The following is a 26,297-nucleotide window of genomic DNA, read 5'->3' as shown; positions in this document are numbered from 1 at the left end:
GTGACCCTTCTTTAGTGTTCTCCAATGATTTCTATTTTTGTGTATTTCAGATCTCTAGCATCCGCAGTTCTTTGTTTTTCTTCTTTGCCGGATAATGTTGGGGTGGTGTTTAATTATGGTTAAAAAGAATTAGTGATGATCATCTGTTAGAGCAGAATTGTGGCATGAGCTCATGTATAGGAATACCATGGATAATATACCAATTTCCGCTGTCATTGGAATCCATTTTCCAGTGGAGGGCATTTTTGTTTCTCATGGTTAAATGATGAGAAAATGTTTAAAAAATGGACTAAAAGATTCCATTCTGTTTTATAAAAGCACAATTAATCAAACACTTCATAATACTGATGAGAGAGGTGTTGGAAGAAGAAAGTAAGAGATTATGGGACAGTATTTTTCCTCTGTTTAGAAGAATGCAAAGTTAGATAATCTTTCTTTGTGAAACAGGATAAAGAACACTGTGCAAGACCTCGCCTTGACATAATTCATCACTTGCCTGATTCGTATGAGGAAATATCATCTGATGCTCTGTCCGTAAGAGGTTTCCAAGAAAATGAATGCAGAGATTACAGCTTAGGTGAGAAATAGGTAATGTTTAACTAGGGGGGTATGTTTTGCTGCAAGATAAATAGGAAAACAAGTTTCAAGGTAGCCTTTAAAAGCTAAGTTTTTGTTTTCAATCAGCCTTATTGTTCAAATAATGTGTTGAATTGCACATTAATTTGTAAGTGGTCATCAGCACATAAATCAGTAAGCTTTTTGAAATAATTACCAGCCTTCCATCCTGTTGCCATTCCATTGTCATATCCAAGTTTGAGAACAATCACATAACCAGGTCAAGTGCGAATGAATATATACCTGCCTGTCGCTCAGTGCCTGGTATAACTTTGAATCAGATGACCATGAGGTGCAAGGTTTGATTTATTAGTCTGAGCACGGGTCCTGTTTGAGAGACTACAATTGGTATTGTGACGCTAACATCAGCCAGAGTTCTTACTTCTAACTTTGATCTAATGCTCTCCACTGGAAGATGTGAATGTGCAGTCCTGGAAGGGGAGATTGTCTAAGAAATTGAATGAGTTTAATTTCTAAAAGCATTGGTGCTCAATATTATTATATATATTAGTGCTATTGCTTCGTTCTACTTCCCTTAATCAAACCTTTATGGAGTAACTATGTAAATTTCTGCTTCTGCCTGTGATAAAGAGTGCTTTTCCAGAGTTGGGTACACATTCCCAGCAATTTTCCAGCCAAAGATATGTCAGGGAGCATGAACTCATATTCCCAATGGATTGGGTTTGATTTGACATATTTATCCCATCTTATTGTTACTCTTAAGAATAAAGTACAATGTCTTTCACATTATGTATAGAAGTATACACTTCCATAAATAATTTTTACACTTCTGTTCAGATTACACCTCAGATTTTGAGTAATGTCAAATTCTTTCTTTCCCCAAAATGTGACTTTGTAAATATAATTTTATTGTTAGCTGATAAATCTAATCATGCAGATCCAGTAAAAGACAGGGTTCTTATCATCATCATCATCAACTGTTCCTCAATTCAAGGATATGTCTACTCAGGGTCAGGATTTCTGCCAAGTGTCTTTGTGTAACTGGAGAGACTGATCCTTAACCATTAAATCTTTGGCACTTGGGACAGGATGCCCTACAAGTTGGCGGGATCCAAAGTGTGGGATTTGCTTCCTTCTGTTTGCTCTCTTCTGTCCCTCTTCCTCATCATTAAGGCATTTGAACTCAAAGCATGGTGCAGCTTGATGGACAAGTTGTCAGCATTGTGAACAATTAATAACAAACTTCTTCTTATAATTAATGTCATTTATGTCATGCTTCTTTGTCACTGTTTGGAATTCTAGCCATGTGAGAGTTGTGCAAAACTGGACTTGGGGAAAATACTTTTTAGCCATAAACAAAGTCTTCATCATTGACTTTCTAGGAATTCCTCCTGAATACTTGTACAGCTGACTTCAAGAAGGACCTGATAGAGATTATAAAATAATAAGGTGTATAGATACAGTTATTGGTAGTGGACGGGGGCACATTTATAAGGTGAGAAGAGAGAGATTTAAAAAAAGACGTGAAGGATAATTTTTTTTTACACAGATGGTGGTTCGCATGTGAAATGAACTTCCTGAGGAAGTGGTGGATGTGGGTACTATTTGGATAAGTTTTGGAAAGGAAATGTTTGGAGAGATATGTGCCAGGAGTAGACATGTGGGAATAGTTTAGTTTGAGATTATACTCAGCATGGACTGGTTGGACCAAAGGGTCTGTTTCTGTGTTTTATTACTCAATGACAATATTTCTTATTTGTCGTTGATGCGCAGTTTGGATATCACTGCAATACAGGCATGTGATGACAACACAGTTCTGTACATTGAAAGTTCTGTTGACTTGTGCAAGTCGTTATTGTCATACACTTGCTACCATAATTTGTAGCAGGTTGAACTGGTGAAAGTGATCAGGTGTTGGATCACCCCGTCAATGGTGGCCTTTTCAGAGAGGTGGCTGCTGATGTCTGGAAAGTGCTCAAAATATTCCAGAGACTGACCTTCAACAAATGCAGGAGATGGAATTCTTGACTGAGCAGGTGTCTGCGTTGTTATAAATTTTGTAATGGCAACATTCAAAAACAGGACATTTATCTGCCATGCAGACTAAATGGCTTGTGTATATGGTGTAAAGTGGGCACAACACTGCAGTTATTTTTATCAGTCCACAACAATAACAAAAAAACTTGTGATTTCAATTCATTTTAATGTGAACTTGGCAAGTGATTCGCAGTCTTTCTGCGAGTTTCTCACGTATCGAGAGAACAAGTTAATATTTGTATATCTCCTTTCACAACCTTTAAAACAATTAAAAAGCCCTTACCATAAATTAAATTATTTTGAATTTGATCACTGTTCTCAGGCAGGAAAATTGCACGCGTAAAGCTTTCACAAATAACAAACAGTTAATTGACATGATTTATTTTTGTGATCTCAGTTGAGAGATAAGTATTAGACAGGACTAAATTTGCTGTTCTTCAAAATGTGATCTTCTGTGTCTAGAGAGGATTTGGACAGAAGAGCATAGACAGACTTTCAGTTTAGCATCTCACTCAAGGCAACTTCTGACTGCAGGATCAGCACAGATTGTGGACTCAAGTCTTTGGAATGGAGTTAGAAACTACAATCTGATGAGTCAGACAAAAGTACCACCATTGAACACACAAGATTGTGATACAACAGGATCCATACGGTCTATGTTAGAAATCAATTTATAAAGCGTTTTCTGTGAATTAATAAATATCAGTTCTGATACAAGTGTTGTCTTTACTAATATTAGATGCCAATGATTCAAAAATATTTTATAAATATTTGGAGAGATTTCAATTATGCTTCTTCGTTGCCTGTTGCTTAATGCAATTATTGCCTGTTTCTTTATCGGGGTAATCTTCCGACTTACTTGTTGCTTATTCATTTGTAGGTTTTCAGTTCTATTTCAAACAATCACCATCCTTCATTTAGTGGTAATTGATTGGATTTATATTTGTCATGCAGATACATTTTGCAAAGATAGTGAGGACACAGGTTTTGAGCATGTCATATTTTCTCCTGTATTGTTGTGTTGGATGCAGGATTATAGAAGGTAGAACATTACAGCACAGTACAGCCCCCCTACCCACCCCCGATGTTGCAATGACCTGTGAAACCAATCTGAAGCCCATCTAATCCATATTATTCCATTTTCATCCATATATTTATTCAATTGTTGATCTTTGTTTGGTTTTGCAACGAAATGTCAGTGATTATTTGTCACTTCAAAAATAATATTTGACTTATGAAACCTTTTTCATAAATGTGTCTGATTAACTTCAAAGAAAAACACCCTTTCTGTAATGCAGAACACTCTGATGGTGAATCGCTGTTTTATATCATTAGTCCACGAGATATTGTAGTGGCAAAGGAGCGAGATCAAGATGACCACATTGAATGGCTCCTTGGAAAAAAGAAATATGAAGTAAGCTTTCTTTTCCTTTATCCTCTTTCCTGCTGTATGCACATTATGATAAAGATATTTTCTATTGCTGGATTTGCAGAAGGCTGATAATTTTTTCTTTTCTCATCCCATGTTTTAGGAAGCTATGATGGCAGCTGAAATAAGCCAGAAGAATATAAAAAGACATAATATATTGGTAACTTAAACACATGGCAGTAAATAACAATGACTTGCATTCACACCTTTAAAATAGTGGAACATCCCAAGATACTTTCAAAGCAAAATTTGTCACCAAGCCAAATTAAAAAGATATTGGAGCACATCAACAAAATTTTGGTCAAAGAGTTTTTAAGGAGCGTACATAAGGACGAGCATGAGGTTGGGAGGCTTTTAGGGGGAGTTTCAGAATTTAGGACTTCAGCAGTTAATGTGATGGGCACCAATGATGGGGCAGTTTAAAGTTTGGATGCTCAGGAGGTCAGAATTACAGGAGCATGTAAATCTCAGAAGCTTATAGGGCTGGAAGTTGTCAGATATACATACGAGCAAGGCCATGCCAGGCTGATATGAAAGCAGAACGAGAATTTATAGGTCAGTGAGGACATGAGTAATAAGTAAGTAGGACACGATGGAATTTAGGATTTGGACAGTAAAGTTTTCTGTGACCTCAGATTTAAGAAGGATAGAATGTAGAAGGCCAACATTAGATCATTTCAAGATAACAAAGGCAAAATGAGGGTTTCAGAATGAGCTAAGGCAGGGAGGAGTTGTCAGATGTTATGGAAGAGGAAATAGGCGATCTCATTAATGACAGTCAAGACTGTGGTGCTGGAAAAGCACAGCAGGTCAGGCAAAATCCGAGGAGCAGGAAAATCGATGTTTTGGGCAAAAGCCCCTCATCAGGAATTCCTGATAAAGGGCTTTTGCCCAAAATGTCAATTTTCCTGCTCCTCGGATGCTGCCTGATCTGCTGTGCTTTTCCAGCACCACACTCTTGACTCTAATCTCCAGTATGTGCAGTACTCACTTTCGCCTGATGTCATTAATGATGCAGCTATACAGTTGGAAGTTCATTTAGGGGTCAAATATAAAGTTGCAAACAGTCCAATTCAGACCGTGACCCTAATTTCTAAGATTAGAGGATGGAGTCGATGATTAACTGTCAAGAAGAGTTTGTAATGGCAATGACTTAGATTTCTTAATATTTAGTTGGGTGGAAGTTTCTCTGAGCCATTATTATGTTGAACAAACATCTGATCACTTACAGACAGTGTAGGATTGAAAGAGGTAGCGATAAGATGGAGCTCAATGTTTCTAGCAGCTACTGCATTTTAAATATTGCCAAATGACAGCATATTGATGAGAAATAGGAGGGAACCAAGGATAGATCCTTGAGGAATACTGGTGATAAAAGTCTGGAAGCTGGGAAACAACAGATATAATAGTATAGAAGTGAGAAGAGAAATCATTATGTGCTACTCTGGCTACAACTGGAATTTGTCACAGCATTTGAAGGACAAAGTTAAGGTTTATTATTAAGTGAATAGCACATTATGAATGGACATGTTTCAGGTCATTCATGAACGAAAGCAAGAAGCACTTTTTCACACTGGAATTCTCCTTCTCAAGAAGGCCATGGAAGCAATGTCCTTTGAATGTTTCATAGCAGAGGTTGACAGCTGTTGATTAAGAAAGGATGTCAATGGATATGGAACAAAGGCTGAGAAATAGGGCCGAAGACCAAGTAGCTGCATTCTAACTGAACAGTAGAATGGGCTTGTGAGATTGAACATCCTGTTTCTATTCCTATGGAAATGGGAGAAGAGCAAAGAACACATGTGAATTGACACACTCCCAGTCCCCCACCACTACCCCTCCCTAAACAAATCTCACATTGTGACCACTATAATCCAATAGGCCACAGCTGAAGATTATTTTTCTTAATATTTATTCGTGGGATTTATTGCCATTGACATGAATGCTTTGCTAGGCCATTTCAGAGGGCAGGTAAAAATCAACCACATTACTGTGAGTTTGAGTCACGCGTAGGTCTAACCAGTAAGGATGGAAGATCTATTTTCCTAAAGGGCATGAGTGTCCTAATTAGTGAACTAAAATGTTTACTTTATGACACGCAACAATGGTTACACAGTCTCCATTAGATTGCCTTTAATTTCACATTTTTAAAAATTGTATTCAAACTTCACCATCTGCCAAGGATCAAACCCATGTCCCCAGAGTATTAGCCTTGTTCTAGATGACTAGATGAGTGACATTACCAATACTGTACTAGCTCCTGGGTTCATAAGATGCAATCATGAAGAGAATTGTGAGAAGGCAATTACAAAAATATTCAAGCAGTTTGTCAACAGCAGGTAGTGATGAAGATGTTGCACAGAAATGTGTCAGTGAAGAATTAAATAGTTACTTTTTATGGCTTTGTCTTGTAGGATATTGGCAGAGCCTATGTAAACTATCTAGTGGACAAAGGAGACTATCATGGTGCTGCAAGGTAATGCACATTAGTGTATTTTAAAGGTTACTTCAAAGAGAATTTTAGGTGAAATCATTTTTAAATGTTTGCATTTGCCTCCTAGAAAATGCCAGAAGATTCTTGGCAAAAACATGGATCTCTGGGAAAATGAAGTGTACCGATTTAAAAAGATAGGTCAACTAAAAGTAAGTATAGCACGTATGGGTGTAGTGATTTCTATTAGGATTGTAATGATCATAGTAACAAAATTCTGTAAACCAGAGTTTATGAAAAATCCACTTTCCTTAAAATTTTTATTTTTTGTATAATTTGCTTTTTTTGACTTTAAGCCAAATTTTAAAATTGCAACTTGTGAAGTGAAATGAGCATCAGAATACAGGTTTAATCCATTGTCCCACTGCGTATTCAGCCTTAAACTGCTTATATATTGATATTCTCCAGTTGGTTCCTGTAGTTTGGATCATCAACAGTAGGCAGCTCAGTTGGATGTAAAATGGTACATTGTTTTGGGGCTGTTTGACCATAAAACTCACTTTTATAAATTGTTTCTGCACTGTTAGTGCTCTCCATGCTGTCTTGGCTGCTGCAACACAGGCAGGTGATGATATCAGCATGTAGGTTTATTGCACCATCACACATGGACATGTTACCACGTGTGGACATCAAGACATGATTTCGCTGTTGCACATTTACACACTGACTCTAACAGCTCACTCTCCCTGTGCCCAGTTTCAACATAAAATTAACTTGGATTGTAAGAAATCTGTGCACAGAAGCCTCCTTCCTTGTGTACAGGTAAAGAAAAAAATAATCAAACGAAACATTTCAAAGATTTTTGTATCAGTATGGGCTCTACTGAAAGCAACACTGGTTATAAGACATTGCCTCACTCTCTGAGAGAGTCTGCAGATGAAACCAGATATTTGAGCAACAAATACATACGTGCAAGTATTAAAAGTTAAATACATCTTTGTTATTTTTCAACCACAATGTTCTGATATATTTTTCATTTTTTTTTAAAATGTCTGAAAGGACACATTTTATGTGAATTATTTAGCTGAAAGGTGGCAAATGCTGACAATATGTAACAAGTTTGGCAGCATCTTCAAAAACGTAAGGTTGATCAATATTTTGGGTGGTTCTGCAAAGATAAACTTGGACGTAATCGAACTCCTTTATATATGCTAAGTATAATGAAGAGGAGATGCAGTAAGGCAGAATGCAGTCATGTGTAGTCGGAAGCACATCTCAGGAACAAATATGATACTGTGGTTCAGAAAAGTCAGCATTCAACATTAGATGAGATAAAGTTAATGGATATGGAATAAAGCTCATAGCTGGGACTGAAAACCATGATTTTGGTTTTCTCACTGTTTACCTGAAGAAGATAGCTGTTCAGGACTGAATCTCAGGCAAATTAAAGACAGTGGAGGATTTGAGAGAATAGATGATGCAGTAAGGCTAAGTGTTGTCAGTGTAAATGTGGACACGGATGTTGTTTTTTTCAAGGAGCATGTAAATGGGAAATGTGGAAGTGCCAGGGTTAAATCCAGGCAATGCACCAGAAGTAACAACAGTAATTGCATCAAATCCTTTAATATCATTGAGAAGGATGCCATCTTGAAGTACTGCAGTCCATCTACTGTGGGTACATCTCTGCTTTTAAGGAAGGAGTTCCAGAAATTAATGACTGGAACAACCACAAATGCCATGGCTACATGGTTCAAAGCTGGGAACATTGTTATGAGTAACTCACTTTCTTACTCCCATAGTGATGGAAAATAATGTACTGTCAACTTCCACTTATAGCTCCACTAACATTTGAGAAGCTTGACACCATCCAAGACAAAGCAGCTCCCTTAACTGGCTTCCTTGAACATTCAATTTCTTCACCGCTGAGACACAATGGTGGCAGTTGGTACCATCTACAACAACTCATCAATTCTCCTTTGCAAGCTCATAACTTCTGGAAAAGTGCAGCAGGTCAGGCAGCATCCAAGGAGCAAGAAAATTGCTGTTTTGGGCAAAAGCCCTTCATCAGATTTGCTGATGAAGGGCTGATGCCTGACACGTCGATTCTCCTGCTCCTGGGATGCTACCTGACCTGCTGTGCTTTTCCAGCACCGGACTCTCAATTCTGATATCCAGCATCTCCAGTCCTCATTTTCTCCAAGCTCATAACTTCTACTGTTTTGAAGGACAAGTGCAGAAATATGTGGGAATGCCATCATCACCTGCAACATACTTTTAAGCCATAAGTCATCTTGACTTAGAACTGTATTGCTGTCCATTCCCTGTGACTGAATCAACTTAAAAGTACTGTATCCTGGAGACGGACTGCAGCAATTCAAGAAGGTAGCCCACTACCACTTTTTTGAAGCCAATTAGGGGTGAACAACAAATGCTGGCCTTGCCATTGATTCCGCCCACTATGAAAGAATGAAAAAAATCCTAGGCTATGTACAATTCCCAGATAAAAAATGCATGAAGTGCAGGAAAGAAAGCTGAAGGGAATACAAATGAACTGTTGCCCAGCAAAGTCTTACAATTCTCAATCTTATAAATAATTGGATTAAACAAACAAACCAGTCTCTTGTGTTCAATGGTAACCATCTCTATCTGCATAAACACAGACCAGAATGGACAGTTAGAATTAATTCAACTCAGCGTAGATAGATTAAAGATAAACATGTCATTTTCAATGATTGAAAATATGATCCTGAAAATAAAATTAAATTAAAACTATATTATTGTCCAAAAACAAGGCTGTTTATTGGGAAACACTTCTGCACATTGAGTTCTTTCTCGGCTCATTGCTATAGTCATCATTGTGTGCCATGTCATAGACAGATAAAAGAATGGGATTTGGAAAGTCAACAGTTTTGAAAAATTCATAACCATGAAGAATAAGTGACTAAAATCTGCTCACTTAATATTTATGGACAATTTTTTTGTCTGAAACGGGTTTGAAACTGGTGGTGTAAAAACTAACCAACATCCCTTGAATCTTTTGAGGGTTTCATCTCCATGAAATGAAGACAAATTGCTGCAGGATCTTCAACAAGAACATTATATAGTTTTAGATAGCTCTTTGTAAATATTAAGTTCTTTGACTGCAATCTGTACTGCAAACCTAAGCAGTGCTGAAATGACAGATGTAAAGATGAAAATGACTTTAAATGAGATCTGTTAAATCCTGTATTGCAAAAATAGAGCCAGCAACTAACAGCAGTTCTTTCATCCAGATCTTAAGATAGAAGTTGTAAAATTTACAGTCACTACACAACAAGGACTGTCAAGAATGCCAGAAACAAAAAATGATTTTCAGCTTATAGCTTTGGTGCAATCATGTCTAGTGGGAGACAAGGGAACTTGATTTCCTCAGATGAAGTGGGCTCTCATCCCAGTCAATTTCATAAAAAAAATTTCTTGCTCTGATTGGTCTTCATCGCTCAGACCTTTGTAAAATTTGGCTGTGGAACATTTTCTAAAGCACTGGTCTAGCAATTTCTCTTGCATTGGGTGTGAAACACTTTGCAGCAGCCACATGCATTTCATTTTCTCAGATTTAAAGAGCTTTGGTTCAAAATAAAAGAAAGGAACGAATAGTTTGGCTTTTTTTGTCAGCTATTGTCAGAATTCGTGCACTGTGATCTATGTATTCATACTGAGTCATTTTGTTCCTTGTAGGCAATTAGTCAGTACTTACCCAGAGGTGACCTACGCCTGAGACCTGCTATATATGAAATGATCTTGTATGAGTTCCTGGAGAGTGATTATGAGGTACTGTGGCTTTTAATTGCTATGATATTGCTGATTCAACAGCTGGAGCAGTTGATCATTTAATTGCCAGGTCGTGAAAGGTTATTTTACATCCTAGAGCTAATTCACTCTCAATTGAGTTGGCAAAATAGAGTTGCTTAGGATGTGATAGTCCAAATAGCAGCTTCTTGCAGCATTCAATATCCCTAAAACAGATATCTGACTACCTGACTCCCAAGTGAAAATTCAATTTTTGGTGTGTGTAAAATTGACATGGAACATCCACATCAAATTCAAATATTCTACATAGTGGTTAACAGGTGCATTTGTACATATATTTGTATTTCTACAGATGTCAATTATTTGTATATAATTGACAGTGTAAGAATGCTATGAAGAACTGAAAAATCTTTTACAATTTCAATATGTTTGCAGTTAATTAAGGACTTTTAAAGTATAATGCTGCAGCAACAAAAGAAACATAGCAGCAAATTTGCATGCTCTTGCTGTGATGATTATATAGTTGTGATATCTTTACTGACCAAGACCCAGGGGAGAGCTCCTCTGCTCTTCAAATAATACTGTGGAATTTTCCTGCTGCCTCAGAGGACGGGTATTTTAATTTCTTGTCTTATCTAGACAATGGTACCTCTGACTATGTGATGCTATCATAGTAAATTTACCAAACTAGATAATATACCAAACTGCTGGAACAGAACATGACAAACCTCCACAAACCTTTGATTGTGGATGGAGTGTTTCCACTAAGCCATGAGTGACATATGCCATTTTGGTTGGTGAGCAAACAGGAAACAGAGGGTACAGAGAAAACATTTCCATTTGATAAAGCTGTATCCACAGAGTACTGCATGAATCCAAGAATAGGCCTCAACCATTTACAATCCAAATCAATGATTTGGATGAAAAGGGTGAATGTATGATAGTTAAATTTGATGATGACACAAATGTGGGTAGCAGTATCACAGAATAGTTACAATGCAGGAGAGGCCATTTGGCTAATTGTATCTGCATCAGCTGTCTGAGTGAATAGTTCACTTGGGGCTTTCTGCTCCTGAAAAACTGCACAATCATCCTTTTCAGATAACTTCTAATTGTTTCAATTGAACCTGCCTCCATCACAATGTCAGGTAGTGTGTTTTCCCTGTGGATAAAAGCTTTTCCAATTTTATTTTGTTTCTCGATCCATTTGTCCTCTCATTCCAAATCCCTTCAGGAACGGGAACAGCTTTTCCATGACTCGTCTGTACAAATTCAATATGATTTTGAATACCTCTCTTAAATTCCCTTTTCTGCCTTTTCCAATATAGGTTTATGATCAAAGTTTGTTAGAAGATTTGTAGCTCGGGTGCTCGTTGTTGTGGTTCTGTTCACCGAGCTGGGAATTTGTGTTGCAGACCTTTCGTCTCCTGTCTAGGTGACATCCTCATTGCTTGGGAGCCTCCTGTGAAGCTTCACAGGAGGCTCCTAAGCACTGGGGATGTCACCTAGACAGGGGACGAAAGGTCTGCAACACAAATTCCCAGCTCGGCGAACAGAACCACAACATAGGTTTATGATTTAATTACCTCACACCTGGAATCATTCTCTAGGATCTTTTCTGAATCCCTCTCCAATGCCTTCACTTCTTTCCTAAAGTGCATTCCATGCTGGCTTTCTCTAATTAATCCACATTATTCCATGTTAATTTTATCCCAAGTTAATGAGTTTAGACATTACCAAAACACTGAAATTAAACTGGCTGGCCTATAATTTCTGGACTTGTCTTTTACACCCATTTTTGAACAATGGTGTAACATGTGTAATTCTCCAAGGCTCTGATATCTCTCTCCAGTCTAAAGAAGGCTGAAAAATTATGGTCAGCACCTCCACATTTCCATTCTCATTCTGCTCCATATCTTTGAATACATCTCATCTTGTCTTGATGCCTTACAACTTTACGAACTGCTAGCTTGTCTAATATCTCCTCCCTATCAATTTTAAATTCTTAGTGTCTGAATTACCTCCTCATTTCATGACATGGGCTGCATCTTCTTCCTTGGAAGAAACAAAGTATTTGTTTAATACCGTATCTATGCCCTGTGCTTCCATGTGTAAATCCCCATTTTGGCCCCTAAGTGGCTTTACTCTTTCTTCAACATTTTTAAAAAAACTATTTGCATGTTTGAAAATGGATTCCCTGTTATGTTAACTGCCACTCTCTTTTAAACCTACCTCTTTGCTTTTTCTCCATCCTCTGAACCATCTCTATTCAGTCTTGCTCTCAATTGTATTTTCTGCCTGATAGTTGCCATAAACAAATATTTTCTTCTTTCCCTTAATTTAGTATGAAGCTTTAGAGAGTGAAGCTATCTCCCAGAATGGTTCCAGCAATGAGAAACTTCAGCCCTGAGGATAGATTGAAAAAGTTTGAACTGTTCTGCTTGGAGAGGAGATGGTCAAGGAGATTTGAGCAAGGTTTTCTTAATTATGAGTAGGTTGGTTAGAGTCGGTAGGGAGAAATTATTTCCACTTATAAAAAGAGCAAGCATGCGAGCTCATAGGTTTAAGGTGGAAATGAAGCAAGGGTGATGTGAGAAAAGACAGCAAGTAGTTAGTATATGGATTTCGCTGCCGGAAAATGTGGCAGAAGCAGGTTCAATTGCGGTATTCAAAAAGACATTGGATGATTATTTGTACAGAAATAGTGTGCTAGGGTATGCAGGAGAAAAGCAGGAGATTGGCATTAGGTATTCATGATTATTTGAAGAGCTAGTGCTGGCACAATGGACTGAATGACTTACTTCTGCACTGTTACAAGCTGAGATTCTATAGCCAGCCTAAACCTTATGATACAGGGATCACTGTCATCTAAATGTTCTCTTACTCTCTCTTGATCCTTGACTGGGCACAACTCATTTCCATTAACCAGGTCTAACATTGCCTCTGTATTCATTGGACTGGAAAAATACTATTGGTTTTTTCCCTTTTGGTTCTTACATCTCTGCAAGATTATGTAGGCCCTTCTTAACAGCATGAGCAAAATACTCTGCAAGGAATTCAATCCTGTTCTATTTAGGTTTTTAGTTGTGAAGAGGACATAAGGATTCTGCAAAGGGATAAGTGATGTTCAAACATTTCGGAGATTGGCTACAACATGCAAAAATTTAAGGTTGTCCACTTTGTCCCCACCCTCCACCCTCCCCACACTCCACCCTCTAATTGTTTGCAGCCTCCCCTATTATCCAGTCCTTTGCAGCCTCTTCCTTTCCTCACCCAGCCCCTTACCTACTCTTTTTCTTTGGCCCTTCTCACACTTCACCTTCTCAAAAGGTATTGCACCAGTGAACTTTGGCCGGCTCCTCCCTCATAGCTCTATAGTTCTCTTTATTCAACAGAAATATTGTCATTTCCGATTGTACCCTCTCCCTCTCAAATTGCAGATTGAAGCTTATTGTATTATGGTCACTACTTCCCAATGACTCCTTTACTTCAAGGTCCCTGACCAATTCTGATTTGTTGCACAATGCCAGGTCCAGAATTGTCTTCTCCCTGGTTCGCTCCAGCACCAGCTGTTCTAAGAATCTTAGATGATACTAAGCTGGGTGGAAGGGTGAAATGTGATGAGGATGTTAGGAGATTACAGGGTGACCTGGACAAGTTAGGTGAGTGGTCAGATGCATGGCAGATGCAGTTTAATGTGGATAAATGTATGGTTATTCACTTTGGTGGCAAGAACAGGAAGGCAGATTACTACCTAAATGGAATCAATTTAGGTAAAGGGGCATTACAGAGAGATCTGGGTGTTCTTGTTCACCAGTCAATGAAGGTAAGCATGCAGGTACAGCAGGTAGTGAAGAAGGCTAATAGCATGCTGGCCTTCATAACAAAAGGGATTGAGTATAGAAGCAAAGAGGTTCTTCTGCAGCTGTACAGGGCCCTGGTGCTACCACACCTGGAGTACTGTGTGCAGTTCTGGTCTTCAAATTTGAGGAAAGACATCCTGGCTATTGAGGGAGTGCAGCGTAGGTTCACGAGGTCAATTCCTGGAATGACGGGATTACCTTACCCTGAAAGACTGGAGCGACTGGGCTTGTATACCCTTTAGTTTAGAAGACTGAGAGGGGTTCTGATTGAGACATATATGATTATTAAAGGTTCGGACACTCTGGCAGCAGGAAACATGTTTCCGCTGATGGATGAGCGCCGAACCAAAGGACACAGCTTAAAAATATGGGGTAGACCATTTAGGACAGAGATGAGGAGAAACTTCTTCACCCAGAGAGTGGTGGCTGTGTGGAATGCTCTGCCCCAGAGGGCAGTGGAGGCCCAGTCTCTGGATTTGTTTAAGAAAGAGTTGGATAGAGCTCTCAAGGATAGTGAAACCAAGGGTTATGGAGATAAGGCAGGAACAGGATAATGGTCAAGGATGATCAGCCATGATCATAATGAATGGTGGTGCAGGCTCGAAGGGCAGAATGGCCTATTCCTGCACCTATTGTCTATTGTCTATTGTCAACAATTGGAACTTTGTGTCCCAACACACTCAGACTTTGCTAGAAGCATGTATATAATGTCTTTAATGAGTTCCTGCAGCACCTCAAAACATATCCAGCTAAACGTAATTCTTTCATTATTCAGAATGAAGACCTCAACCAGTTATAAGATTGGGTTTTTAGTCCATGTATACTGCTTCTTTTTCTAGGGGTTTGCATCCTTGATAAGAGAGTGGCCAGGTGACATTTATAACAATATGACTGTAGTCCGCTCTGTGTTGGATCACCTGGATCGGGATCCAAGCAACAGAACATTGTTGACAACACTAGCAGAATTGTGAGTATTTTTTTCTGTGCATCTTGCTTTTCTCATCAGCGTCTTTCAATCATAAAACATTTACAAAATGGAAGGCTTACATCCAGCCTATCAAGTATGTGCCTGTTCTCTGCAAGGACAATTCAGATTGTCCTAATAGCCCCCAACACGCAAGCACACGCACTCACTCATTCACACACACCAACCCCCCCCCCCCACACCAAATTATTTCCCCATATCTCTAAACATTATTTCTCTTCACATAATTATCTTATACCTTTTATAAAGCATTAATTGAATTGACCACCACCACAATGTGTACCAAATCCTAGATACTTGCTGCATGAAGTATTTTCTCATATCACCTTTCAATCTTGTGTCAATCATTTTAAGTCTCATCATCTGTTTCTTGATTCTTTTGCTGAAAAGAACAGTTTCTATAATTCTGCAAATTCAACATTTCTGTCCGATCTCTAAGGCAATAAACCCAATCTTGACCAATTTATTCTCATATCTGATGTCCCTTATCCTTGGAACTGTTCTCAGAAGTCTATTCTGCACCTTCTTTAAGGTGCAGTGCCTAGAATTGCAAGCATTAATTGAGCTGAGGTTGAAGCAGTGTTATTTGATGGTTTATCACAATTACCTTGCTTTTGTACTCTCTGTCTCAATTTATAAATGTCATCCATATACATTTTCAAACACTTCCTCAATCGGCTCTCTACCAGTTTCAGTTATATGTGCATGTATACCTATGGACTTATGTGTTCTGGAAATCTCATTGAGAATTGTACCTTTTGGTTTATAAGACATGTCTGTTTTTGTTAAACTTAAATTTCCATATGTCAACCCATTCCGACATTCCACATGTCTTGCAAGTTTTGTGTCACCTGCAAGTTTTGAAATTGTGCTCTGGACACTAAAGTCTCAGTAATCTATATATATGTATATATAAAATATATATATAATATAAGAAAAGCAATGGTCTTGGTACTGACACCTGGGAACATTTGTCTTTAACTTCAATATGAACACCAATTGCCTATAACTCTTCACCATTTTCTATCATTCAACCAGCTTCATTTTCGTACCCTCAGTGTCCCTTATATTCCATAGGCCTCAGCTTACAGACAAGCCCATTACGTCACACTTTATTACTCACAAATATTTGAGATTCATTACAAAGGAAGGCAATTTGCTACAAAACAAATGCAGACAGAGAATGGTTGGAATATTGAATTCCCTGCCTTTATTGATTCTGAGTGCATAAATTTCAAAGGTGAATTGGGGTGCTGATTAAACAAGGTAAATATTGAGTGGTGATGGGAGTGTGATGGTGGTGTGTGACTAAACTGTGGAGCCCTCCGCTATTAGTGTGAGAATTCAAAGGGACGCAAGTTGTTGGAATGGGCGGACATATGAAAAATTACATTTGATGGGAGAAGACTGTGAAGTGATGCATTTTGGTAAAAAGAATAGCCAGAGACGATATAAATCAAGGGATGCAATTCTAAAATAGTGCGTAGGAACAGACAAATCCAGAAGTATCAATGGAGATAATCAGGGTAAACTTGATGGTCTCTTTTTTAACTCTGATCTTGAGAATTTTAAATTTGATGAGGAAATCTACTTAGTACATCATAATTCAGCTATCATCAAAGATCGTCTTCCTCACCATCCATGTCCTTATTATGGCTATTTTGTAAGAATGCCAGGACTTTTGCCTTCACTCCTCTACTTGGAAGATCACTTTGTATTGATCAATTATAATATGAAGAAGAGCCTCCTGTTAAAAAAAATCCTACCTTAACCTTTTCCATTTGACTTGGTGTCCGTTTGTCCTGCTCTCAATTTAATTTAAAGCAATATTTACTTATATCCATGCCACTAATTGCTGTGTACTTTAAGTAACTTTGCGGTGCAGACTATTGTTGAAACAGATGTCAACCTTGATTTCTGCTGTTTCCAGGTACACTTATGACCAGCGTTACGACAAGGCTCTTGAAATTTACTTAAAATTGCGACATAAAGATGTCTTCCAGCTCATACACAAGCACAATCTCTTCAGTTCCATCAAGGATAAGATTGTTCTACTCATGGAGTTTGATAAGGAGGTATGAAAATCAAATCCATCTGTTGCTCTTCATTTTTACTGATTTTTTTTAGATTTAAAGCCATAAATGATCTTTTCTTCAGTGGAAGAGATTTTGTGTAATTCTTCTCTCTAATGAGATAACATCCCAATTTAGGGAGGGACAATGATTTAATAGTACTGTCACTAGACTAGCAATCCAGAGATTGCGGTAATGATCTGTAGTACCCTGGATGCCATCTTGGCACTTAATGGAAATAGATTTCAATTTTTTTTTAAATGATAACTATGAAACCGTTGACAATTGTCTTGTAAACCTATCTGGTTCCCTAATGTCCTTTAGGGAGAAAAATCTGCGTTGTCTAGCCTACATGTCCCACACAGCAGTGTAGTTGATTCATGTCTGTCAGGTGTATCAAAATAATTAACAAGCCTCATCGGACTGAAAATGGATGAACCAGCAGACATTGAACTAGGCACTAGAATTGGCAACAGCAAACCTGATAAAGTTATCTTAACCACCATCTACTGATAGATTAACCAAGCAACAGATTGGTATTGTCATAATCACACAATTGTACTTTCTAAGCAATGCCCCAGACAGCATCATCATCCCTGAGTATGTCCTGGCCCAGCAGAGGAGGGATCACAGTGGTATATTGTTGGGAGGGAATTACCCTGTGGCTGTTGTTCATGGTCTCTATGAAGTCTCATGGCATCAGGTTAAGGCCATTACCAGCTGATAAACATTCCTCTCACTCCTTGCTGATGAATCAGTGCTCCTCCAAAATGAGCAGTTATTGCAGGAAACACTAAGGTTGGCAGTGGTACAAAATGGATGGATTGGGACTTCGGTGTCCATCACCAGGAGTGGCTTGACAGCATCCCTACTGAATGAACGATTCATTTCTAAAATACGTAGTGGCTAGACTGAGTTTGCAGCAAATTGTGAGAGAACCAAGAAGACAAAAAAAATCTATTTAACCTTAGCCTCACTAATCTCCCTACTACAGCTGCATTTGTCCATGATGTTAGTAGTTGTGTTTATAGCACAGATCTTGTGGAGAAACCATTCTGTTTACACATTGATCTAACAACTCAAGAATAGACATCCATGAGGTACAATGGGTCATCAGCAGCAACAGAACTGTATTCAACCACAGTTTGCAACCTCATGGCCTGATATATCTTCCTGTTCTACTATTACCATTATGCCAGAGGATCAACCCTGGTTCAGTGAAGAATTCAGAAGAGCTTGGCAGGAACAGTATCACGCTTTCCTAAAAATGAGGGGTCCATCTGCTGAATCTACAAGACAGGACTACTTGCATAACAAACAGAATAAGTAGCATGTGTTATACAGTTAAATGGCTTGATGTAAGCTGTGCAGTCATAGAGTCACCTGCCACATCCAGTTGTGAACAATGGTAAACAATTAAACAACTCACAGGAGAAGGAGGCACCATAAATATGTTCAGCCTCAACGATGAGGGAGCCTAATATATCAATGCAAAAGATAAGACTGAAGCATTTGCAACAATCTTCAGCCAGAAATGCTGAAAGGATAATCCACTGCTGTCTCCTCTGAAAGTCCTCAGCAGGTACTCGATTTTGCAAAGGCGATGATACCTGACAAAACTCTAGCGATAGTATTGAAGACTTGTGCTTCAGAACCTGCCCTGCCTTAGACAAGTTGTTCCAGAACAACCAAAAATGGCGTCTACCTGACAATGTGGAAGATTAGACTACTTACAGGTTGGAAACACACCCTTCAGCCCATCAAGTCCACACCGACCCTCTGAAGAGCAACCCACCCAGACCTATTCCCCTACATTTACCCCTTCACCTCACACTATGGGCAATTTAGCATGGCCAATTCACCTAACCTGCACATTTTTGGACTGTGGGAGGAAACTCATGCAGACACAGGGAGGCGGAAATTGAACCCGGGTCTCTGGCTGTGAGGCAGCAGTGCTAACCACTGTGCCACCGTGCCGCCCATCAAGATCTTCAGATACATTCTGGAAGATGGTATACACATCCTGGAACACAAAATAAAATACGAAAAATTCAGCCTGATCAAATACTTTCTCATTACTAAGGTGATAGAAGAAGTCATCAACAGTGATATCAAGTAGATCTTGCTTTGCAATAACCTGGTCACTGATATTCAGTTTGAATTATAATAGGGCTACTTAGCTCTTGATTTCATTGCAGCCTTGGTCCAAACATGGACAAAGAACCGAACTGTAGAGGTCAAATGAAAGTGATTGTCCTTGATATCAAAGATGCATTTGATCATACATGGCATCAAGGAACCCTCACAAAATTGGAGTCAATAGAAATCCAAGGGCAAATATTCTGTTGTTTGGAGCCACACCCCACAGTAGAAAATAGTTGGAGGTCAATTGCCTCAGCCTTATGACATCACTGTAGGAATTCCTCAGACTGAACCCCAAGACCCAACCATCATCAGTAGTTTCATCAATAAACCTGCTTGCATCGTAGGGTCACAATGTTATACAATATTCAGCAGCAATTCTGATTTCTTAGGTGCTGAAGTAGCTCATGTCCAAATACAGCAAGACCTGAACAATATTCAAGCTTGGGTTAAAAACTCTGCGCAGTCATGCCTGACACATCAGAAGATGGTTGTTGGAAGTCAGGCTCAGCTCCAGGACATCTGTGCAGGAATCTCTTAGGGTAGTGTATTTGACCCAACCATCTACAGTTGCTTCATCAATAGCCTTCCCTCACTATAAGGTCAGAAGCAGGGATGTTCACTGATTGTGCAATATTCAGCACCATTCAAAACTCCCCAGTTATTGAGACAGTCCATGTTCAAATGCTGCTACTGAGTGTCATGGTGAGGTGACTGAATGTGGATGTGGTGCCAACTGAGCAGGCTGCTTTGTCCTTGATTGTTTCAAGCTTCCTGATTGTTGGAGCTGCACTGATCCAGGCAAGTGGGGAGTATTCCATCACGCTTTTGACTTTTGCTTTGTAGATGATGGACAAGCTTTATGGGGTTAAAAGGCAAGTTATTCACTGTGTTACTCCTACTCTTTGAACTGCTATTGAAGCCACTGTATTTATATGGCCAGTTCACTTTCTGTTCATTGGCAACCCCAGGATGCTGATAATGAGACTTTCAGTGATGGTGACACCATTGAGTGTCAAGAGGCAATGGTTCGATTATCTTTTATCAGAAATGGTTATGACTGTCACACTGAAAATGTTAACTCTGATTTCTCTCCAAAAATGCTGCCAGACCTGCTGAGCTTTTCCAGCAATTTCTGTTTTTGTTTCTGATTGACAGCATCTGCAGTTCTTTTCATTTTTATCTAAAATTTTGCTGCTCTCTTGTGATTTTGAATTCCTGTATTTGCTAGACTGTTTATTGTAGGAACCAGCTAGATGACATTTTATTTTTATAACTATTGCACTCATTGCCTCCAGTTGTTTTAAACCTGTATTCTGTATTTCATCTGCAGCAAGCAGTCAATATGCTCTTGGACAATGAAGATAAAATTTCAGTAAGTAACAACTCCTTTTAGTTACAAGTAGGCCTTTCTTTGAACACACAAACTTGAAAATTAAACTACAGAAAAGAAAATTACTTGCATTTGTACAGTGCCTTCCACAATCTCGGGAGATTCAAAGCACTTCACAGTCAATGACATGCTTCTGGAAGTATAATCATTGTTGCAATGTAAGAAAATGAGCAATGCAATTGAGAAATACTTTGGAACAGCATTTAATGAACAAGAATTGACAGAAATCATAGGTGGACATCTCACTTATTAGATTGTTATTATTTTTGATTAACTTTCATTTTGCTTTTCTGTTGAAGATTGACAAAGTTGTGGAGGAACTGAAGGATCAACAAGAACTGCAGCATGTGGTTAGTCTTTCTCCTGTGCATCATATAAATATTTTAAAAATCTTTGTTCAAAGTCTGTAATTTTGATGGTTTTGAATTTTATTTGTAGATAAAATAAAATAATTTTTAGGGAGTTGCTGCTGCAAATTTATGATCTTGTCTATGCCATCAACAGTGAAACAGAAAGTGGAATGTTGTTTTTGCAAAACTAATGGTAAAGCAATGCACTTCAGAAAGAAACATTTGGATATTCATATTTAGGAAATTCCTGGGCTATTTGCACGTAAATGATTCCGAGTGACATTAGCCTCAGTATTGTTAGATTGGCAGCATAATTTGGTCCATCTGGTTATATAGCAAACAGACCATATGAAATAAATGACGTGAAAGTTGCCCATGGTCCCAGAAAATCATTGGTTGAGAGATGAGTTGGTGATGAGTTTACCTGAGAGTTTCAGGCTAGGCAAAGTTGAGAACGCAGAGCCTTCATGGTGACTTCAGCTGGTATAGAAACTGAACTCGCACTGTTGGATCACTCTGCATCATTAACCAGCCTTACAGCCAGTTGAACTAACCATCCCTACATACCAAATGAATAACAAACTAAACTTCATAAACAATCTGACAGTAAGAAAACATCCTTCAACCAGAGACCATGACATAAGAATTTGACATTAAACGTGAGGAGAGGAATCTCACAGGAAAACATGGCTTAAACTCACATAAGTCTGACCTTAAATTAATAAGATACATGCTGAACATGTTAAACTAGACTTACAGAAGACAAATGTTATTTAAAGTATTATTTTGCACAATACAAGGCCAACATATGTCCTTAAAGAAATCACATTCCACTAGTACAATCAAGTAACCGTGTCAGATTCAGTGCAAAACTAAAGTGTCCTAAACAAGTAGCAGGAAAAGTGGTTATCCAGCAAATGCAGAGAAACATTGAAATTATAAAGGGACTCTTGAAGACAATGAAATCTGTAAAAAGAAAATAACAACTTTGCAATTAATTTAAAGACTGATAGTAGAACTGTGTGTTAACATATTATGACTGGTCAAGTTTGGCAGAATTTTAAAATTTGCATTTTTAAAATCTGTCTTCTAATGAAAATGGAGAATAAAATACCAGTGAGAGAAAGGAAACAAAATGAATCAAGGTGGAAGAATTTATTAGATCCATTAGGTTTTAGAAAAAAACATAATTAATAAAATAATAATAAGGTCGAATGAATTCTACCCCAAGATGTTGATTTGGGAATTCTGCCATTAGATTGGAAATTTGTCATTCTATTATTTACAAGGATGGAAGAAAGAACCCAAGCAAGTATAAGCAGTTCCAATTTAACATCACTTACGGAAGCTGCTAGAATCTGTTAACAATGTAGAGTGCCTGAGTATTTGAAAAAATTGAGAGTTGGTCTTGAGAAGCTATGGTATTGTTAAGAGCAAATCATAATTAGCTAATCTAGTTGAATTTTTTAAAAGACCACTAATAGGGCAGATAAAGCAGTGTGTACAGTATTATGTGCGTGGACTGCAAGAGGCATTTTAATAAAATTACACATAAGCAATAATGAGAGAACATATAATTGGAAGTAGCCCTCTGACTTTGATTTGGAATTATTTGGGAAGTAAGAATTACTGGGGATAAAAGGTTCATACTGTGCTTGGCAAAATGTGACAAACGATGTCCATTAGGAATCTCTTATAGGGCATCAACTTTTCTCCATACTTATTAATGGCTGAGATGAAATTATAGGCAATTGTATATTCCAATTTGTAAATTAGAAGAATCATGCATTACAGATGTTGGAACAGAAAGTTGCAAAGGGACATAGCAGAGTTAAATAATAGTCTGAAGTACAGCAGATGGAGCTAAATATGGGCAAACATGCATTTATGACTTCTCAATCAAGAATTAAAGTAAAAAAAAACTAGGAATTGTGAAGAAGCAAAGAGACTTGAAAGTTAAAATATAGAGATCATTAATAGCCAATAGATAGTGTCACAGATAATGGGGGTGAATTTTACTTCTCATTGCTTTTCTCCTTTGAAGCCCAAAATGGCTAGGTACTGTTCAACTTCTTTCCATTTTACTCTTGTTGCTGAGACAGGTTGAAGGGTGTTCCTCAAACTCTCATTTTAACAAGACACTTAAACTGCAATGGGATTAATTTGCTACTTCATTCATACAGAAACATTCAGGAAATTAAAAATGATAGAACTGTTGATTTGATTTTTTTATTGTCATATGTACCTCAGTAGAGTGAAAAGTTTTGTCTTGCATGCAGTATAGGCTGATTATACCATACAGACTTCATAGGATAATAGAACAGAGCGAAAAATACAGTATGTTACGGCTGCAGAGAAAATGCACAGAGTATAAGATCAACATTAAACTTAAAATTTGAGAAGTCCATTCAGAAGTCCAATAATAACAGAGAAGTAGCTGTTCTTGAATCTATTTGTGCTAATATACAAACTTTTATATCTTCTAACCAACGGAAGAGAGTGGAGAGCATATAGCAGGGTGGGAGAGTCTGCGATTGTATTGATTGCTTTTCCAAGGCTGCAGGAAGTATAGATGGAATCCATGGGTGGAGACAAAAAAATTGCAGATGCTGGAATTCAAGGTAGGCAAGCAGAAGGCTGGAAAGTTGGTTTGCATGATGGACTGGGCTGTGTTCATGACTCTCTGTAGTTTCTTGTGGTCTTGAGAAGAACAGTTACCAAACCATGCTGTGATGCATCCGGATAGAATGTTTTTTATGGTGCATCTATTCAGATTGGTAAGAGTCCTTGTAGACATGCTGAATTTCCTTAGACTCCTACAGAATGTAGAGACATCGTTGTGCTTTCTTGACCGTCACATTGACATGAGTGGACCTGGACAGATTGTTGGTGATCGTCACTCCCAGGAACCTGATGCTCTCGACTATCTCCACCTCAGCACCATTGATGCATGCCCTCCCCTCTGCTTCCTGAAGTCAATGACCAGCTTCTTTATTTTGTTGACTTTGATGGAGAGATTATTATTTTTACACCATGCCATTAAGTACTCAGTCTCTCTCTTGTATTTTGTCTGTTCGTTGTTTGAGATCTGCCCCACAATGATGGTGTCGTCAGCAAACTTGTAAGTGGAGTTGGGGTGGAATTTGACCACACCGTCGTGAGTAGGGGGCTGAGTACACAGCCTTGCGGGTGTTGAGGATTATGGTGGAAGAGGTTTTGTCACTTTTCTAAATGTTTACCATCTGTGGGTCAGAAAGTCAAGGATCTAGTTATAGAGGCAGGAGCCAAGACTTGGATCTCGGAGTTTAGAGATGAGTTTGTTTGGAATTATGTTGTTGAAGGCAGAACTGTAGTCAATAAGGAGAAGTCCAACTAGGTTTCGTTGTTATCCATGTGTTCCAAGGAAGAGTATAGGGCTATGAAAGAAGGCATCTGCTGTGGATCTCTTCTGCCGGTAGGTGAATTGCAAAGGGTCAAAACAATTTGGTAAGCTAGAAACAGGAGAGGAGATCAGTAATAAATTACAAGTCTTGGTAAATCCAAACATTTTTATTTAAAAATCACTTCGCATGTGTGACGACTTCCCAGAGGTCGTGGCTAGTAATGGTTTCAACTGTGTGCTGGACCCAGTTGGTTGCCTTCTTGCAGACGAAGGTGGGCATTTTCCAGCCAGTAACTTGTCTGAGATGGAGAGTCTGAGGCATGCTGCTGATTCAACCTCCTGATTTTCTTCTGAAGGTCAAGCAGCAACTGACTTAGAATTCCAGAATTATAAATGTAAGTGATTCAAACGGCTTCCATTTCAGTCATATGATGACTGCAGGCATTTTGCATGCTGATGATCCATCTTGTTGAGCTAATTATAAGGTCATTACGCTATGTGTCGTTTTACCCTCTCATTCGGGGGAGGGGGGGAGCTGGCACAATGGCTCATCGGTTAGCGCTGCTGCCTCCCAGTGCCAGAGACCTAGATTTGATTCCACCCTCTGTGTGGTGATTGCACATTCCCCCTATGTCTATTAGGGTTTCCTTAGGATGATCTGGTTTCCTCCCACAGTCCAAAGATGTACAGATATTTACCATGGATTGGCCATGGTAAATTGCACAGAGTGTCCAGGGATATACAGGCTAGGTGGATTAACCATGGGAAATGCAGGGCTACATAGATAGGGTAGGGGAGTGATTTGGATGTGATGCTCTTCAGAAGCTTGGTATGGACTCAATGTGCCAAGTGATCTGCTTCCACACTGTAGGGATTATATGATTAGAATTTCCATTGTGAAGTGATGAGATGCCTAAATGCATTAGCTCTTACTTTAGCAAAATGTGTCTTGATGTTTATCTTTGTCCGGAGCTTACTAGAGCAGACAGTTCATCTCCAGCCCCCTTGTGTTAGTTTTAGATGGCATTTCAATACAGTGTTGGGGGTTTAGAAGCTTTTGAAGATGTGGTCAGCCTCAACCATTTTGTGAGACTGGCAATGTTGGTCCATTTTTTTTAGAAAAAAAGAACTTCAACACAGAAATAAAGAGAATGCAGTTATCTTTGGGATTTATTTTGCAGTGATTGACCTTGAAGATGTGTAGTGCAATTGATATCACCAAATGATATCAATGGGTTTACATTGTGAGGGCAGGTTGCAGAAAAATTGCTATGTATTCCTGAGATTTTAAGAGTTTAATGCTCATCACATCCAGGTAACTAAAATATTAAAGGGGTTTTGTAGGATCGACAAAAAGATACAATTTCTTTTGTTGGAAGAATAAGGAAACATGATCTTACAATTGAAGCGAGATCACACAGTGGGCAAGTCAGGAAGCACTTTGTTACAACATGAAGACAGACTCCTGAAGCAAATTATTTTTTTCTACTTCTATATTTGCAACACAATGAAATTAAAACCTTCAAAGGCCCTCAAACTTGACCCTAATGGTGCACAGCATAAGGTCTTTTCCAGACTTGCTAGAACTAATTCTGAGGTGTTGACTTTGTTAATAGCCAACTTCTGCTATCTATTTCAAAATAATGCTCTTCCCTGGTGATGAAGCATCTGCAGCACCTTTCAGGAACTAATCTGTATTTAATTTCCATGCTTGGTTTCATGAATAAACAAAGATTTGTTTGTTCTGTTTTTGTTTTAACGCAGGAATTCAAAAGTCACCTTTAGGTCACTATTCACTGTTCACAGCTCCAACCAAAAAAGGATGAAATACAAGTAAAGACAAATTAG

The 26,297-nt window shown here is 38.5% G+C and overlaps 1 protein-coding gene across 1 annotated transcript in view; it reads left to right on the top strand.

Annotated features, from left to right (window-relative positions):
• Positions 1-26,297, top strand: part of vps41 (VPS41 subunit of HOPS complex) — a 166,527-nt gene that overhangs the window by 118,459 nt on the left and 21,771 nt on the right. Inside the window, exons 12-21 of the mRNA XM_060824195.1 lie at positions 448-577; positions 3,912-4,027; positions 4,146-4,202; positions 6,457-6,518; positions 6,604-6,685; positions 10,191-10,283; positions 14,965-15,092; positions 17,041-17,185; positions 20,658-20,699; positions 21,017-21,067. Of these exons, the coding sequence (XP_060680178.1) occupies positions 448-577; positions 3,912-4,027; positions 4,146-4,202; positions 6,457-6,518; positions 6,604-6,685; positions 10,191-10,283; positions 14,965-15,092; positions 17,041-17,185; positions 20,658-20,699; positions 21,017-21,067 (906 nt within the window). The remainder of the gene's footprint in view (positions 1-447; positions 578-3,911; positions 4,028-4,145; positions 4,203-6,456; positions 6,519-6,603; positions 6,686-10,190; positions 10,284-14,964; positions 15,093-17,040; positions 17,186-20,657; positions 20,700-21,016; positions 21,068-26,297) is intronic.

The sequence above is a fragment of the Hemiscyllium ocellatum genome, chromosome 4 (assembly GCF_020745735.1).
Source record: "Hemiscyllium ocellatum isolate sHemOce1 chromosome 4, sHemOce1.pat.X.cur, whole genome shotgun sequence".
NCBI classification, from domain to species: Eukaryota; Metazoa; Chordata; class Chondrichthyes; order Orectolobiformes; family Hemiscylliidae; genus Hemiscyllium; species Hemiscyllium ocellatum.
The sequence above is the reverse complement of the archived record's forward strand: the minus strand, read 5'-3'. Positions and strand labels throughout refer to the sequence as shown.